This window comes from Hyla sarda, chromosome 12 (assembly GCF_029499605.1).
Source record: "Hyla sarda isolate aHylSar1 chromosome 12, aHylSar1.hap1, whole genome shotgun sequence".
Lineage (NCBI taxonomy): Eukaryota > Metazoa > Chordata > Amphibia > Anura > Hylidae > Hyla > Hyla sarda.
Window position 1 is genome coordinate 74,936,559 of NC_079200.1, and position 18,487 is coordinate 74,955,045.

An 18,487-nucleotide genomic window follows, 5' to 3' on the forward strand; every position below is an offset into this window, starting at 1 on the left:
TAGTACTATTACTCCCAGAATGGAACAGACTGTTCCATGATGGGAGTAGTAGTACCTGTGCTAATAGACATATCGCCACGGGTGTCACTCCTGACACCCGATGCAATCGTCTATAATATAGCAGCGATACGGAGCTGCTCTATACAGCGCTCGCATCTCTGCTCTGTACTCCGGCCAATGATGTGAATATAACATCACTCATTCATATTTTCTGCCCAGAGGGGTGATTGGCCGGATGGTTGCAGCCAATCACAGCTCTCAGAGGGAAATATGAATGAGTGCTGTTGTATTCATATCACTGGCCGGAGTACAGAGCAGAGATGCAAGTGCTGTATAGAGCCGCTCCACATCTCTGCAGTAGATAGGACAATCACAGCGCATGTCAGGAGTGATACCCGCTGTGATCTGTCCTTGACTGCAGGTTCTACTACTCCCATCATGGAGCACACTCTGCTCCATGTTGGGAGCTGTAGTACCTGCAGTTAAGGAAAGATCACAGCGGATGTTACACCTGACACCCGCTGTGATCCTCCTGAATAATGTATAGATGCGGGCGGCCACTCTTCTATGGTCCCCTGCACTGATGTATATATACACCTATTCATATTTCCTGCAGAGAGCTGTGATTGGCTGGAACCATCTGGCCAATCACAGCTCTCTGTGGGAAATATGAATAGGTGTATTTATACGTAAGTGCGGGGGGCCATAGAAGAGCAGCTGGCCGCATCTATAAATTATACAGGAGGATCGCAACAGACTCGGGGTGATCTGTCAATTAGTACAGGTACTACTACTCCCATCATGGAACAGTGTGTTCCATGCTGGGAGTAGTAGTTCTAACAAATTTTTTTTTTTTCTTAATAAAAAAAAAATGAAAAACACACACACACTAAATTTTTATTATTGTCGGCTACATTTTTAGGTCCCTGCCCGCCCACAAAAATTGATCCCTGTTTTAAAAATTTATAAAAATGTTGTTATAAAAAAGCTAAATTTCGTTAGATACAATTTTTTCATTCACTACTGTATCTTTTTTATTATTTTTTATGGTTCCCTACGAAATTTTATTAAAAAAAGGTATTTCCATCACTTTTTTGGATCGCTAAAGTCCAAAAAAGAATACAAAAAAACACCAAAGTTAAAACCCACATGTCGTTTTTCTTGGTGTTTTCTCACTCCCATAGACTTCTATGGGAGAAAAAATGCCACAATTTCAGGGGAAAAAACGCTATTGACTCAACATGCTGCGACTTTGCAAAACCGCCAAGGAGCTAAAAAAAATTTGTGAAAAAACGCCAAAAGGATTTAAAAAAAAAACCTCCAAACTGAAAAACAACAAGTGGAAAAAGAATTTTGCCATTTCTCATTGATTTACAGCTAACATCTGGCTGCAGCATTTTTTGGCCGAAAAAACGCCATGCCGCAGAATTGGCGTTTTTACCGCAAAAAAAAAAATAAAAAGTAGAAACTTAGCCTAAACTTACTTTTCTTGTTTATACCCAGAGGCAAAAACCTATACAAGCCTTAATATTTTCTCCCAACTGAGTGTTTGTTACAGTGTATCAGAGTAGACAATCCTCCATAAGGTAAAGAATGCATGCACAGTCTCAGATGCAGGGCATTTACTTCTGACTGCTTTTTATTGTGAATAAAGAGGGTGTGGATGCCGTTTAATACCATTGATTGAGGCTCGGGTGCGTCACGCTGACATGTGTCTCAACTTTTTTCTTCTCATGAAACTTTGCAGAGTCCATATCTCATTGTTTTACATTTTACCTCTATGGTGCAGACCTTTGTTGACACAGATTTGAAAAAGATCTGCGCTAAAAATTCAGACTGTGAAACAATAGGTCATGTATTCCCTAAGGTGATTACAGATTATGATGTGGAATTTGCATAAAGAACAAATACCCAAACAACAAGAGCAACACAAATCTATTTCCTCTTCTTATACAATGTACAACATCTCATTATAGTATGTAAACCCCTGACATTTTTGTAAATATTTTATTATATCTTTTCATGTAACAACACTGAAGAAAGGACACACAGCTAAAAGTAGTGCACAGCCTGTATAACAATGTTTAATGTTGGGTCTCCTTAAAATAACTCAACACACAGACATTAATGTCTAAACCTGGGCAACAAAAGTGAGTACACCCCTAAGTGGAAATTGGGCCCAAAGTGTCAATATTTTGTGTGGATGCCATTATTTTTCATTACTGCCTTAAAGGGGTTATCAAGGAATAAAAAACAGAGCTACTCTCTTTCAAAAACCACTCCCAGTCTGTCTCCAGGTTGGGTGTGGTTCTGCAGCTCAGTTCCATTGAAGTGAATGGAGGGAAGTTGTAATACCACACCCAGTGGTGTAGCTATAGAGGTCGCAATCGCAACCGGGCCCCGTAGCCCGGGGGGCCCGCAGTGGGCTGTCTGCTTCAATGCAATGTTTAAAAACTTTTTTTCTTTAAGGGCAATTTTTCGAGATTTCTAGCTACGCCCCTGACCACACCCAACCTGGAGACAGATGGGAGCTGTGTTTTTCTATTCCTGGATAGCCCATTTAAGCCTCCTGGGCATGGAGTTCACCAGAGCTTCACCGGTTACCACTGGAGTCCTCTTCAATGAAGTCCGTGATGACATCACAGAGCAGGTGGATGGTAGAGACCTTGTGCTCCCCCGCCTTCTGTATTAGGATGCCCCACAGATCCTTAATAGGGCTTAGGTTTGAACACATGCTTGGCCAGTCCATCACCTTTACCCTTCTTTAGCAGGGCAGTGATCATCTTGGTGGTGTTTGGGGTCATCACCATGTTAGAATACTGCCTGTAGCCCAGTCCCTGAAGGAAGGGGATCATGATCTTCTTCAGTATGTCACAGAACATGTTGGCATTCATGGCTCTTTCAATGAACTGTAGCAGCCAAGTGCCAGCAGCACTCGTGAAGGGCTGTGACACTCCTACCACCAAGCTATACTATAGGCAAGACACACTTGTCTTTGTACTCCTCAGCTGATTGCTGCCACACATGCTTGACACCATCTGAACCAAATAAGTTTATCTTGGTCTCATCAGACCACAGGACATGGTTCCAGTACCCATGTCTACTTGTCTTCAGCAACATGTTTGCAGGCTTGCTTGTGCACCATCTTTAGAAGAGGCTTCTTTCTGGGATTACAGTTGACTAATGAGATGACTAATTTGATGCTGTGTGTGGTGTATGGTCTGAGCACTGAAAGACTGACCCTCAACCTCTTCAGCAATGCTGGCAGCAATCCTATGTCTATTTCCCAAAGACAACCTCTGGATATGACACTGAACACATGTTCGACCATGGCAAGGCCTGTTCTGAGTGTAACCAGTGGTGAAGCTAAAGAGGTCACAAAGGTCACTATTGCAACTGGGCTTATTCGCCAGGAGGGCCCACGCAATGTCTCCCGCCATCATTATTTACTGCTCCAGTGGTGTATGAAGTGATCTCCACAGCTGTCCTGCACTTGTGGATTATCAGACCCCTGAAGTACATTCACTGGGGTCCGATGAGTGCAAATAGTCGCCGTGGGTCCCCTACCTGTGTCCAGGATGCCCGATTTTTTTGTGCAGCCTTCCGAGCCTGCCTGTCTCTTTCATGCATCCACTAGTGTTGGGCGTGAATATTCGCATTTCAAATTTTTAGCGCGAATAACGCAAATTCGTGAATTTGCAAATATTGCGAATATATACGCTATATTTTCGAAATTGTGAATATTCGCTTTTTTCCTCATATGCGCATATACGCATCTGTGAATTTTTGCATATGCGCATATTCGCGTGTGCGCAGATTTGCATATGTGAATATTCGCATATTCCTTCTTTTCACTTGTGGGCCAATTAGAATGATGCAAATACACTTGTCAGAGGTTATCAACAACATCCCTAGCAACCAATAGTAAAGTTGCCCACCCCCGTTTTCTTCCTCCAATACACAAATATGCAAATATTCGCATATGAGAATATTTGCATATGCGAATATAACGAATACGTGAAATTCGCGAATATAGGACGAATATTCGTCTATATATTCGCCAAATATTGCGAATTTGAATATGGGCAATGCTGCTCATCACTGGCATCCACTACTAGTTTTTCTTCTTTGCATTATAACCCCAAATATAAGACACCTGCTCCCCATTGACACCGTGAGAAGTCACATGACACCTGAGAAGTCACATGACATCGGGGAAGGAAAATGGCTAATTAGTAGTGATGAGCAGCATGGGCCATATTCAAATTAGCGATATTTCGCAAATATTTGGATGAATATTCATCTTATATTCACAAATTTTGCATATTCGTTCACTTTTTCCCATGCCAAATTTGTAAAAAAAATTTGCACAATGCGGATGCGCAATTATATCTTTCAACTAACTACTTTCCAATTGGTTGCTAGGGATGTAGCTAACCTCTGACAACTGTATTTGCATTCTTCTCATTGGCCCACAAGCTAAAAGAAGGGAGGGATCAGTGTCCTCTGGAAGTGCCAATATTCGCATAAATTTCGCATCAAATTCGCATGTTTGCCTTCTTTGGACCACAAGCTGGAAGCAAGGAAGGATGATCACTTTTTATTTACACAGTACACATCATTGTGATGTGTACTGTAAAAAAAGAAAGAAAAAAAAGAATATTTGTCATAACAAATATAATTTGTGATATTCTAAATATTCGCAAAATGGCAAAGTGACCATATTCGCAAAAAAAATGTTGCTATTTGAATATTCGCGCTCAACACTACATATTAGACCCAATGTGGACATTTACATTTTGGGGGTGTACATTTGGTACAAATGTAGCTAGCCATCACCTGTGTATTCCTGTTGTAATAGGAGACACTGCATCTCACTTCTTAAAAGTGTTATACAGGTTTAGAATAAAAACAGAGCTGATTTCTTTCAAAATAGCAACCCAAGTTGTAATACCACACACAGCCTGAGGAAAGGCGCTATCCTGTTTAACCTCTTGGGGACTCAGGGCATATGCATAAGCCCTGAATCCCCGATCCTTAAGAACTCAGGGCGTACCTGTACGCCCTGAGCCCGATCCCGGTGTTTAAAACGGGGTCACGCCATGACCCCACATCATACCGGGTCAGTCCCGGCTGCTAGTCATAGCCGGGACCCTGGGCTAACAGCGCACGGCACCGATCGTTGTGCCACACGCTATTAACCCTTCAGACGCGGCTGTCAAAGTTGACCGCCGCGTCTGAAAGTGAAAGTAAACGCTTCTCGGCAGCTCAGTCGGGCTGATCAGGACATTACGATAAAATTACGATGTTCCAATCAGCTGGGACGCAGGCGGAGGTCTCCTTACCTGTCTCCGTGTCGTCCGATCGGGGTTTGATTGCTCCAAGCGCCCTATCTCTCTGATCCGTGCAAAGCTATGGCTTTGCAGGAATCAGCATAAGAGATCAGTGTGTGCAGTGCTATAGGTCCCTATGGGAGCTATAGCACTGCAAAAAAAAGTGAAAAAAAAAAGTTAACAAAGGTCATATAACCCCTTCCCTAATAAAAGTTTGAATCACCCCCCTTTTCCCATAAAAAAAATAAAATAAAAATAAACATATGTGGTATCACCGCGTGCGGAAATGTCAGAATTATAAAAATTTATCGTTAATTAAATTGCACGGTCAATGGCGTACACGCAAAAAAATTCCAAAGTCCAAAATAGCGTATTTTTGGTCACTTTTTATATCATGAAAAAATGAATAAAAAGCGATCAAAAAGTCAGATCAATACAAAAATGGTACCGATAAAAACTTCAGAACACGGCGCAAAAAATGAGCCCTCATACCGGCCAGTATGCAGAAAAATAAGAAAGTAATAGGGGTCAGAAGATGAGAATTTTTTACATAGAAATTTTCCTGCATGTAGTTATGATTTTTTTTCGAAGTACGACAATATCCAACCTATATAAGTAGGATATCATTTTAACCGTATGGACTTACAGAATAAAGGTAAGGTGTTATTTTTACCAAAAAATGCACTGCATAGAAACGGAAGCTCCCAAAATTTACAAAATTAAATTTTTTTCTTCAATTTTGTCGCACAATTAATTTTTTTTTCTGTTTCGCTGTGGATTTTTGGGTAAAATGACTAATGTCACTGCAAAGTAGAATTGGTGGCACAAAAAATAAGCCATAATATGGAATTTTATGTGCAAAAATGAAAGTGTTATGTTTTTTAGAAGGTGATGAGGAAAAAATGAAAATGCAAAAATGGAAAAATGCTGAGTCCTTAAGGGGAAAATAGGCTGAGTCCCTAAGGGGTTAATCCCTGAAATGCCCCCCCCCCCCCCCATCTAAAATGGTGGTTAAAGGGGTATTCCAGGCAAAACCTTTATATATATATATATATATATATATATATATATATATATATATATATCAACTGGCTCCGGAAAGTTAAACAGATTTGTAAATTACTTCTATTAAAAAATCTTAATCCTTCCAATAGTTATTAGCTTCGGAAGTTTTCTGTCTAACTGATCAATGATGATGTCACGCTCCCGGGATGTGAGTCATCAGAGAGCAGTTAGACAGAAAACAACTTAACTTCAGAAGCTAATAACTATTGGAAGGATTAAGATTTTTTTTATAGAAGTAATGTACAAATCTGTTTAACTTTCCGGAGCCAGTTGATATATAAAAATACGTTTTGGCCTGGAATACCCCTTTAACTCTTTATCCTGTATCAATAGTTTAATCTTGTCGCATGATGTTACATAATACCACTAGATTTGTCATTTTGTTTCTCAAAATTCACCCATTAAACATGATCATTTCTTTTCAGCTAAGCCAAGAAGAAATCTTGGAATTATTACAGAAGGTGAAGAAGAAAGAAATCAGCATAGATAACGCTATTCTACACTCAAGAGGAGGAAGGAAGGTATAAAATGGCACCAGTCACCATTATCTAATGAATATGCTACATAGTTATTATTATGGTTGAAAAGACATACGTCCATTGGCCTTCATTTACTATTGCAAACCAGACATGTTTTGTCGTGTTGTGTGCCAGATTCTGTTGCATTGCGCCAGAAATTCTGTCTGCGCCAGATTTTGCGCCAGAATTTGTGCAAGAATTGAAAAAACCCCAACTAAGGCTGGGTTCACACTACGTTTTTGCCATACTGTTTTCAATCTGTTTTTCTAAAGAAAACCGTATGGCAAAAAAAACGGATGGAACAGTATGGGAAAAAGTAAACCATATGCGTTTTTTAAAAGTGCATACAGTTCCTTCCGTTTTTATTTTTAAAAAAACATACGTTTTTGATAATTTTGTCAATTTTTAATGGGAGGGGTGTTGGGTGGGGACTTTAGGATGCAAATGCGCATGTGCAAAGTAAAAACCGTATATGCTTTCCCGTATGTAACCGTATACATGTGCGTTTCCCATTGACTTCCATGTTAAAAAAAAAACGTATGTGGTTGCAGTACGATTTTGTCTCCGGTTTAAAAACTGTACTGCAACCGCATATGTTTTTTTTTTTTAACATGGACTTCAATGGGAAACGCACATGTATACGGTTCCATACGGGAAAAACGTATACGGTTTTTACTTTGCACATGCGCATTTGCATCCTAAAGTCCCCACCCAATACCCCTCCTATTAAAAATGGACAAAATTTTCCAAAACTTATGTTTTTTTTTTCCATAAAAACGGACGGAACTGTACGCACTTTTAAAAACAGTATACTGTTTAAAAACACATATGGTTTACTTTTTCCCATACTGTTCCATCCGTTTTTTTGCCATACGGTTTTCTTTAGAAAAACGGATTGAAAACAGTATGGCAAAAACGTGATGTGAACCCAGCCTAACTCTCCATTTTGCTTAGAAAACTCAAAAAAGGGGCGTGGCCGCTGGGAAAGGGGTGTGGTCTCCGAAAAGGGGCGTGTTCCTGACATTTTGACATAAACCCAACATATTTACTAAGGTTTCCACAGAAATGTGGTGGATTTGAGCTGAAGAAAACCGTACACATCAGAGCATGTATACAAAAAGGAAAGTGTAGGGAAAGTGGAAAATGTAGGGAAACCTTAGTAAATACCATGGAAAATAAATTGTAGGGAATTAAAACCCACACAACACTCTTAGAAAACGAGGGCCATTAAGTTCAACAAAGGAATTGAAGGGAAGGGGTATGGTGGGTTGATGCGGGCAGATGGCATAACCCTGGGGGCAGATGCCATTAACCCCTGGGTTGGGGGCGGGGCAAATAATGACTCTGATGCAAAGCTACAGAACAACAGCAGCTTTACTGAGGCATACAAATGGAATAGTCTTTACAGCTCAGTTAGGCCCAAGGAGATGACCAGTGACTTAGAGACTTGCGCGCTCGCTGGGACTTGACTGAATTATGCAAACCCATGCTCTCTTTAGCAGATTTGACTGACTTGACTATGACTGACTAGGGTTCACCCCTGTGACTGCTTACACGGGACGTGACTTCATGAGGGGCGGAGCTGTGACATCATGATGCTCCGGCTCCTGTATCGCCCGTCATTACGCACAGAGCGAGTTTGCTATGTGCAGTAATGACAGCGGGGTGCCGCAGCCGAGATCCCAGGGGTCCCCAGTGGTGGGAACTCCGCGATCAGACATCTTATTCCCTATTCTTTGGATAGCGGATAAGATGTCTAGGGGCTGAGTACCCCTTTAAGGAAACTCAACCGTTTCCTGCAATTAGGGGTTGATGTCTTTACAAAGCAGCAGTCAGATGTTCCGGGTATTTAGTGGAGCTGGGAAAGTTGTGTGACTTAATTTGGCTTCCATTTCAGCTCCCACAATGATTGCTGCCACCCAGCTTTACCAGTCTTCTGAATAATAATGTTGGTAGACTTTTGTTCTTCACTTAGACAGAATTGCCATTCAGGGCTATAGGAAACCCAGGCGACAATATATTTGGCAACCATATTGGCTGTCCTTAAACTTAGCCAGACCCCTGAAAAAGATATATGTGATGTCCCGGTACTGTATGGTATACCGTACCTTGTATGGTGGTCCCTAAAGTCAGAGTTACTTTGTTCCAGTTGGGTCCTCCTGGTGGGATAGCCCCTAGTCGCCTCTTCCTTCTTCAATTTTGTGATGTTTACATGTATCTGTAATTATATATTTAATGTTGTATACTGTATAGTGTTGCAGGACCTTAGGTCATGTGATTAGTGTTAGTTCTATTATGTTGAAGGACCTTCCTAGGTCACGTGTGTGGTCACATGTCCAGACCATAATTCCTTGTAAAGTGACTGACAGATGGTATGGACCAATGAGCTCAAGGCCAGCCCCTGCCCATATAAGGGAGCTGCCAGCCAATCCTTGCTCTCTTGTCCTCTTGCTCTCTTGCTCCTGAGCTGCAAAGCAAGCAGCGTTATCTCTTGGGTTCTGGACTAGCAGAGAGAGTAGATCCGTGCAACTTACAAAGACAAGACCAGGCCGAAGCCTGATCATACTAAACCGTGAGTTATAATACAACTCCCCACTAAAGCTAGCTTGACTGCTGGACCTAAACTCAATCCCCTAAATCCAGTGGAACAGCGCATATAAATCTCCTGAGCTTAAAGCTCACAAAGTCCCAACCAACTGTCAGGATCCTAATAGACTCTGATTGTACAAAGACTGTTCCTGTTTGATGTTGCATAAAACCTACAGTAAAAGTTACGACAGTTTTCTGAAAACCCTCCGGTTGTGGACAATCATTTATTATACCTCCCTATCGCTCTTGGGACGTGTGGCGATAGGACAAGCATATACAGAGGAGCCCTCACCCTGGCGTCACATGCGATAAGGGTTAAAAAAGCACCCTTTAGTTACCGCACAGCTACACCCCATATACCCTACACCCCCAAGCTACCACATATATATTCCTAATTACTCTCCATATAACAATGCATAGATAAACGGGATTGCCATTCAGAGTTCTAGGAATGCTAGGAAGCTATATTAGTTGTCACTCCATATGTATGCAATAAAATTCCGCTCTCTGTGTATGTCAGAGGCAGCATTAACCTGTTATTTTCTGGCTGTGATCTCCAAAGGTCTAGAATCTCATTTATTTTCTTGTCTCTACTGCATATAAAATATTATTTGGGCCAAGATAAATCACGGTGGAGAAGCGAGTCTTGTATGGGGCAAAGGTGGTGCAAATATCTGAAAAATGACTATACCAAAATCAATCATCTGCCGCCATCTTATCGCACTACTTCCATTACTTCCATCTCTCTGCTTAGAGAAAGGTCACCCACCGCCTAGAAGATACAACAGACGCCACTATTAATTATAGGTCCTCATATCATTCTCTGTAGTCTGCAGAATTCTAGGAGCACTATGTGGATTTACAGGGGAACTCCAGAATGAGCATAACCTTAGAGAATAACTTCTAGAATAACTGAGCACAATGTGATTCCTCATGTACAATGAGTTTATGTAGCCAAATTTGTTTAGCAGTTAACTTTAAAATATACAAAGAAGAGTGGAGGGCAACTATAGTGCTTCACCTTGTGTGACCAAAGATGTCACCACTAGTGTTTAGTAGCTCCTTGTACTGACGGGGCAAATTTCCTGGGAAGGTCTATGTGGGTGCCAACTTAAAGGGGTACTCCGCAGGGGTCAAGTCCCCGATAAAAAAGTGTGGGAACTCACCAAAGATTCCTAATATACTCCCCCCCCCCCCCCCCAGTTTGTGCAAAAAGAAAACAAACAAAAACGTCCAAGCTAAAACTTGACATCCCGCACGGTTCCAGGCAGCTGCCCACAGTTTATAAGAGTCCCATATAAGGCTTGTTTTTGCATGACTAATTGCGCTTTGTAATGACAACACTCATTTTACTATAATATCTATGGTGCAACCAAAAAAAAAGATATATAATTTGTGAGGAAAATTGAAAAGAAAAACGCAATTTTGCAACTTTTGGGGAGGGGTTTGTTTAAGGAGTGCACTTATGGTAAAAATGATATGCCATCTTTATTCTGTGGGTCAAAATGATACCCATGCTTACATGCTGTTCTACTATTGTACTGCTTTTAACCCCTTAAGGACAAAGCCCATTTTCACCTTAAGGACCAGGCCAATTTTATTTTTGCGTTTTCGTTTTTTCCTCCTCGCCATCTAAAATCCATAACTCTTTTATATTTCCATCTACAGACCCATATAAGGGCTTGTTTTTTTGCGTGACCAATTGTACTTTGTAATGAAACCTCTCATTTTACCGTATAATGTAGGGCGAACCCCCCAAAAAAATATTTTTAGGGAGGAAATTTAAATGAAAACCAAAATTTTGCTCATATTGGAGGGGTTTGTTTTCACACTGTACAATTTACGGTAAAAATGATATGTGTTCCTTATTCTGTGGGTCAATACGATTAAAATGATACCCATTTTAATTGTATTTTTGATACCTATTTTGACCACCTATAACTTTTTCAGTTTTCCGTATATAGGGCGGTATGAGGGCTAATTTTTTGCACCGTCATCTGTACTTTTTTTTAGATACCACATTTGCATATATTAATATTTTAGATCATTTTTTATACATTTTTTTGAATAAAATGTGACAAAAAAGCAGCATTTTTGGACTTTTTTAATTTTTTATGTTTACGCCATTCACCATACGGGATCATTAACATTGTATTTTGATAGTTCGGACATTTACGCACGCGGCGATATCAAATTTGTTAATAAAAAAATATTTTACGCTTTTTGGGGGTAAAATGGAAAAACGGACAATTTTCATTTTTATTGGGGGAGGGGATTTTTCACTTTTTTTCACTTTTAATTTTAAATTTTTCAACTTTTTTTTTTTAACACTTTTTATGTCCCCATAGGGGACTATCTATAGCAATCCTTTGATTGCTAATACTGTGCAGTGCTATATATAAGACACAGCACTGCTCAGTATTATCGGTGATCTTCTGCTCTGGTCTGCTCGATCTCAGACCAGAGCAGAAGACCCCGGGAGACGGCCGGAGCCAGGTGAGGGGACCTCCGGCCGCCATGCTGGATGATCGTATCGGATCTGTATTGATCACGGCATCTGAGGGGTTAATGGCGGACATCCGCGCGATCGCGGATGTCGGCCATTACGGGTGGGTCCCCGGCTGCTGCTATCAGCCGGGACCTGCCGTGTATGACGCGAGCACCGTTCCGATGCTCGCGGTCATACACAGGACGTAAATGTACGTCCTGGTGCGGGAAGTCCCGCCAAACCAGGACGTACATTTACGTCCGTGGTCGTTAAGGGGTTAAAAAAAATTGTATTCTAACCCCTACAACTTTTTTTTTATTTTCTCTATACAAGGCTGTATGAGGGCTCTTTTTTTGTGCCATGATCTGTAGTATTCATCAGTACCACTTTTGCACATAAAAGCCTTTTTGATCACTTTTATATTCATTATTCAATTTATTGTTGTGATGTGGACATTGGCATTATTTTACATTTATGCCGTTCACCGTATGGGATCATAAATATTATATTTTAATAGTTCGGATATTTTCACGTGCAGTAATACCAAATAAACAGGGTTTTTTATTTTTTATTTAACCTCTTAGGGAGGCATTCCTGTACGCCGTGTGCCCGGTGCCGGTCTATAACACTGGGTCATACCGTGACCCCGCATCATAGGAGGTCAGTCCTGAAGGCTAATGAAAGCCGGGAGACTGGGCTAATAGCATACAGCACTGATCATTGTGCCGTGTGCCATTAACCCTTTAGATGCGGCGATCAAAGTTGATCGTCGCGTCGAAAGTTGAAAAAATTGCATCCCGGCAGCTCAGTTAGGCTGATCGGGACCATCGCAGTGAAATCATGATGTCCTGATCAGCTATGACATGAGCTGAGGGTCCGTTACCTGCCTCCGGCGTGTCCGATCGGCGATTGACTTCTCCATGCCTGAGATTTAGGCAGGACAAGTCAAGCCCCGATAACATTGATCATCCGCATATAGTTCTATACCGATGATCAGTGTTAGGAATCAATGTAATGCATGATATAGCCAATAGAGGGGGCTATAACCTAGCAAAAAAAAAGTTGAAAAAAATAGTTACTAATGATGAATTAACCCCTTCCCTTATAAAAGTAAGATTCACCCCCCTTTTCCTGTGTAAGTAAAAATAAACATATGTGGTATCGCTGCGTGTGGAAATGTCTGAACTATAAAAATATATTGTTAATTAAACCACATGGTAATGGTGTACACGCAAAAAAAATTCCAAAGTCCAAAATAGCGTATTTTTGGTCACTTTTTATAGCACAAAAAAAAATTAATAAAAGGCGATCAAAATGTCCAATCAAAACAAAAATGGTACAGATAAAAACTTCAGATCACGGCGCAAAAAATTAGCCCTCATACCGGCCTGTACATGGAAAAATAAAAAAGTTATAGGGGTTAAAAAAATTACAATTTAAAACGTATACATTTTCCTGCATGTAGTTACGATTTATGATTTTTTTTTAAAACAAAATCAAACCTATATCAGTAGGGTATCATTTTAACCGTATGGACCTACAGATAAAGAGAATGTGTAATTTTTACCGTAAACTACACTGCGTAGAAACGGAAGCCCCCAAATATTACAAAATGGCATTTTTACTTCAATTTTGTCGCACAATGAATTTTTTTTTTGTTTCGGCGTGGATTTTTTGTAAAATGACTAATGTCACTGCAAAGTAGAATTGGTGAAGCAAAAAATAAGCCATGATATGGAATTTTAGGTGCACAATTGAAAGCATTATGATTTTTAGAAGGTGATGAAGAAAAGATGAAAATGCAAAAATGGAAAAACCCTGCATCCTTAAGGGGTTAAAAAATAGAAAAAGGGAATGATTTAAGTCTTTATTAGGGGAGGGGCTTATGTGTGATAAAAAAACAAACAAACATTTTTTTATTAGTTATTGTTTACTTTTTTAGGTCCCCCATAGGGAACTTTTACATGAATCTTCAGATTCCTTACACTGAGTAATGCTTCGCTGTTGCATAGCATTACTCAGTGTTATTGGTGATCTGGTGACAAACCTCCTCCTCATGTAATCACCTTACTTCTGGGGTCACACACTGTAGCAAGTCTCCTCCTCATGTAAGCTCCTTACTACTGGGGTGACACACTGAAACAAACCTCCTCCTCATGTAATCTTCTTACTACTGGGGTGACACACTGTAACAAACCTCCTCATGTAATCTCCTTACTACTGGGGTGACACACTGTAACAAACCTCCTCATGTAATCTCTTTTCTACTAGGGTGAAACACTGTAACAAACCTCTTCATGTAATCACCTTACTATTGGGTGACATACTGTAACAAACCTCCTCATATAATTTCCCTACTACTGTGGTGACACACTGTAACAAACCTCCTTCCATGTAATTACCTTATTGGAGTGACATGTGACCTCACCTCCAGCTCAGCCCCGCCTCCTCCACAACAGGTCCTTCAGCCACGATCTCTCCTTTTCCTCCACAGCTAAGCTCCGCCCCCAACATGTGATGGTGACATCATCACAGGTCCTACATCTCCAGCATCTAGCAGTTCGGGCCGGGGGAGGAGACAGAGGGAGGGTAAGAATAATTCAGAGGTCAGTCCTGCAGGACTAGTGTAACAAGGACGGCATTCCTCCTCTGAAAAAGCAAAAAAACGCTGTTCCTGTGAGTTCCTGCAGGACTTGAGCCCTGGTACTCTGCCCCTAGACATCTTATCCCATATCCAAAGGATAGGGGATAAGATGTCTGATCATGGGGGTCCCGCCGCTGGGGACCCCCACGATCTCGGCTGCGGCATCCCAGACATCTGGTGCACGAAGATGACTGGCGATGTGGGGCCGAGGCTTGTACAGTCACGGCCATGCTCGCTCATGATATCACAGCCACGCCCCCTCAATGCAAGTCTATGGGAGGGGGCGTGGTTGTGATGTCATGATGGGTGTGACCGTGACGTCACGAGCCTCCAATGCTGCACCCGATGCTCTAAACAAACACCAGCATGGAGATCAGGAGATCCTGCAGTGGGACCCCCGCAATCAGATATCTTATCCCCTATCCTTTGGAGGGCAGAGTACCCCTTTAAGGCATTGCAATTAGGGGGCCCATCTCACAATGGCCTGTGAACCTCTGTAGGGCCCCGATCTTTCCACTGAACTCACAGTCATGTTCTTATGGGAAGGAAAGGCACTATTGTTCCCACCTTGTGAAGTGAACCTGTACTAAAAGAGAAGCCCCTATACATATTTGCTACAAACCACCCCCACCCCCACCCACTCCTTATGTTCATCCCATAAGGAGTCAAAATCCGATTTGTTCTTTCTTGGCATAAACTTGCTCCAGCCCATTGATGTTCATCATGTTACTATAGAAACAAGGATGTGTGGCTATAGTATCAGTAACATGGATGATGAGAACAGAGATCAAAACATCGTATTAACCTGTCCTTCAGTCACCCAGACTAAAGTGGCTGGTAACAGAGAACAAAAGAGAGTAATAGACTACATGCAAATGCTCAGCCAACAGGAAGGTGCTCCTGAGGGGAGGTAGGGGGCAGCACTGTCTCAGTGGGGGAAGGTTATTATTTTTTGATAATAACAATAATCGTCACCTCTATGTTTATAAGGAAGAAATGATAATTATGTGTAATTGATGTTGTTACAATCTCACCGCTCTCTCCAAGCAAAAACCTCTATTTATTGCAACAGCTCAATGAAAATAGCGCAGCGGGCGACATGTTCTGTTCGCACTCAATGTCGGAACTTCATTAGAAAAAGTTGCATATTAATATTCATAACATTTATGATATCATCACAAAAGACAAGATACATACAAGAGACAGTCCCTGCATATAAGAATAGTCTATTGTATAGTGGGCAGCATTATAGTAGTTATATTCTTGTACATAGCAGCAGTATTATAGTAGTTATATTCTTGTACATAGGGGGCAGTATTATAGTAGGTATATTCTTGTACATAGGAGGCAGTATTATAGTAGTTATATTCTTGTACATAGGAGCAGTATTATAGTAGTTATAAACTTGTACATAGGAGCAGCATTATAGTAGTTATATTCTTGTACATAGCAGCAGTATTATAGTAGTTATATTCTTATACATAGGAGCAACATTATAGTAGTTATATTCTTGTACCTAGGAGGTAATTTTTATTATTAAAAACAAACAGAAAAAATACAGTTCTTTCGACCAAAATTACCAAAACAACAATCAAGTATTAAACATCATACTCTTCTATACAAAAGAAACTTAATAATGTTAACTTAGATATAAACTATTGCCTTTAAAGGTGAAGAAAACAAATAAATAACAACACAAAAGCATCATAAAGGTAAAACTTAATCTATATACCCATTTCTCCATAATTTTAGGTTTTCCCTGTCTCTCCTGACCTACAAACACTTTATCCACCTCAATTCTGTCAGGATCAGGTCCACTGCTCTTCTGTCATGAAAGGGTTCACTAAACATGGAGACGCGGGTCCTGGTGTGCCAATGATAATATTTAATAACGGTGATGATTATATACATGGTCTCCCGGTCAATGCCACTTACACTAGATGGTACCCCATAGATGATATCTGGGTATTTTAAGGACTGTAGTCTCGGGATCTTTAGCCTTTGGGATATTTCCTGCCATATGTGTCGCCCTCCCCAGCACTCCGATATAAAATGCGCCATTGTCTCCTCCTCCTGACACCCGAGGGGACACTGGCGATCCGACACACTCAGGTATCTTAAACTTCCCCTGACAAACAATTTCCCATGTAAGGACAGCCAGGCGATGTCATGGAAATTTTTTTTGTAGCCTCACATTATTCAGGAGTCTCAGACTGTCCTGTAAGATGGCGGTCGTACAGTCCTTCAGAGCTGGCTGTAAATAGAAGAATGTCCTACACACCCTGATATAAAGCTCTTTACGGGTCTTACTCTCTATATAGGACTTCTCAATACGCCATCTCTTCAGACATCTGAGCCCGTATTCCAGGTACGGGGGGAGGTAGTCACGCGTCCATCTCCCCCCTTGAGACTGCCGCCTCGCACCCAAGACTCTGCAAAAGGCAATATCCAGTCCCTGATACTATTCGCCCACAGGGAGCTGTTGTTTGAGTCCAGGCAACCAAAATTAACTTTTAGAAACATGGAGTCAAAGAACACCCTTGGATTCAGCATATCCAACCCACCCTCTCTCCTCTGTAGGTAGGTGATCCCTCTTTTTATTGGGTTCCACCTGTTCCCCCCAAAAAGTTGGAAGAACAGGCTAAAGAGCCTGGCAAAGGAAAAACGACAGAGACATACAAGAAGAGGGGGACCAGGTAAGTCTTCAACATTGTAACCCTTTCTCTATAGGTCAGCCTCCAGTTCTTCCATCGCTGAACCTTTGCATTTCCGGTTTCCAACTTCTCTTCCCAATTTAGTTTGGTGTTATCGTCCCTCCCGAATTTGACCCCTAAGATTTTAATATGGGAGGAGGCTTTCACAAATTGGGGCAGATCAAAGTCTGGATCAGTATCGGATACCCAGAGAGCTTGACTCTTATCAAGGTTGACCAGAGACCCTGAGGCCTCCGAGTAACTTCTGATGGCCATAGACAACATCTCCACCTCACGAGGCTCAGATATCACTACAATCACATCATCCGCATAGGCAACAACACTCAGGGGCAGGCAGTGGGGGACCCGCACCCCCTGGAAACCACACTCCTGCAGGGACCTCAGAAACGGGTCTAAGGCAAATACATACAGCAGAGGACTCAGTGGGCAACCTTGTCTCACCCCCGCCTCAACCCTGAAGGTGTCACCTTGCCAACCATTGATCAGAGGAAAGCTCTCGGCCTCACAATACAAAGTCTTCAGCCAATCGATGAATTGTCCCGGAATACCGTACTTTGACAAAGTGGCCCATAGATACTCGTGATCTACTCTGTCAAAGGCTTTAGCCTGGTCAAGAATCACAACATATCTCCCACACCTTAGGGCTTTAAATCTCTCAAACATCTCCCTTATTGAGATCACTGCCCCAGAGATGTTCCGCCCTTTTACTGTGCCATACTGACAGCCTGCCAACAGTGCCGGGGACAGACAAACTAACCTAGAAAATAGTGTTGCTCGCGAATATTCGCAATGCAAATTTTATTCGCGAATATCGCATATTCGCGAATTCGCGAATATTCGCGAATATAGCGCTATATATTCGTAATTACGAATATTCGTTTTTTTTTTTCACAGTACACATCACAGTGATCATCCCTCTCTGCTTCCAGCTTGTGTGGTGTAAAGAAGGCTCTAATACTACTGTGTGAGACTGGTGTGTGAATTTTCGCATATGCGGAAATTCGCATATGCTAATTTTCGCATATGTGAATTTTTGCATATGCAAATTTTCTCATACGCGAATGTTCGCATATGCGAAAATAAAAAGAGAATATTACGAATATGCGAATATTCGCGAATATATGACTCAACACTAC

The 18,487-nt window shown here is 41.4% G+C and overlaps 1 protein-coding gene across 1 annotated transcript in view; it reads left to right on the forward strand.

The window, feature by feature from the left end:
- Nucleotides 1-18,487, forward strand: part of LOC130296428 (delphilin-like) — a 132,719-nt gene that overhangs the window by 35,654 nt on the left and 78,578 nt on the right. Inside the window, exon 2 of the mRNA XM_056547927.1 lies at nucleotides 6,824-6,919. Within this exon, the coding sequence (XP_056403902.1) occupies nucleotides 6,824-6,919 (96 nt within the window). The remainder of the gene's footprint in view (nucleotides 1-6,823; nucleotides 6,920-18,487) is intronic.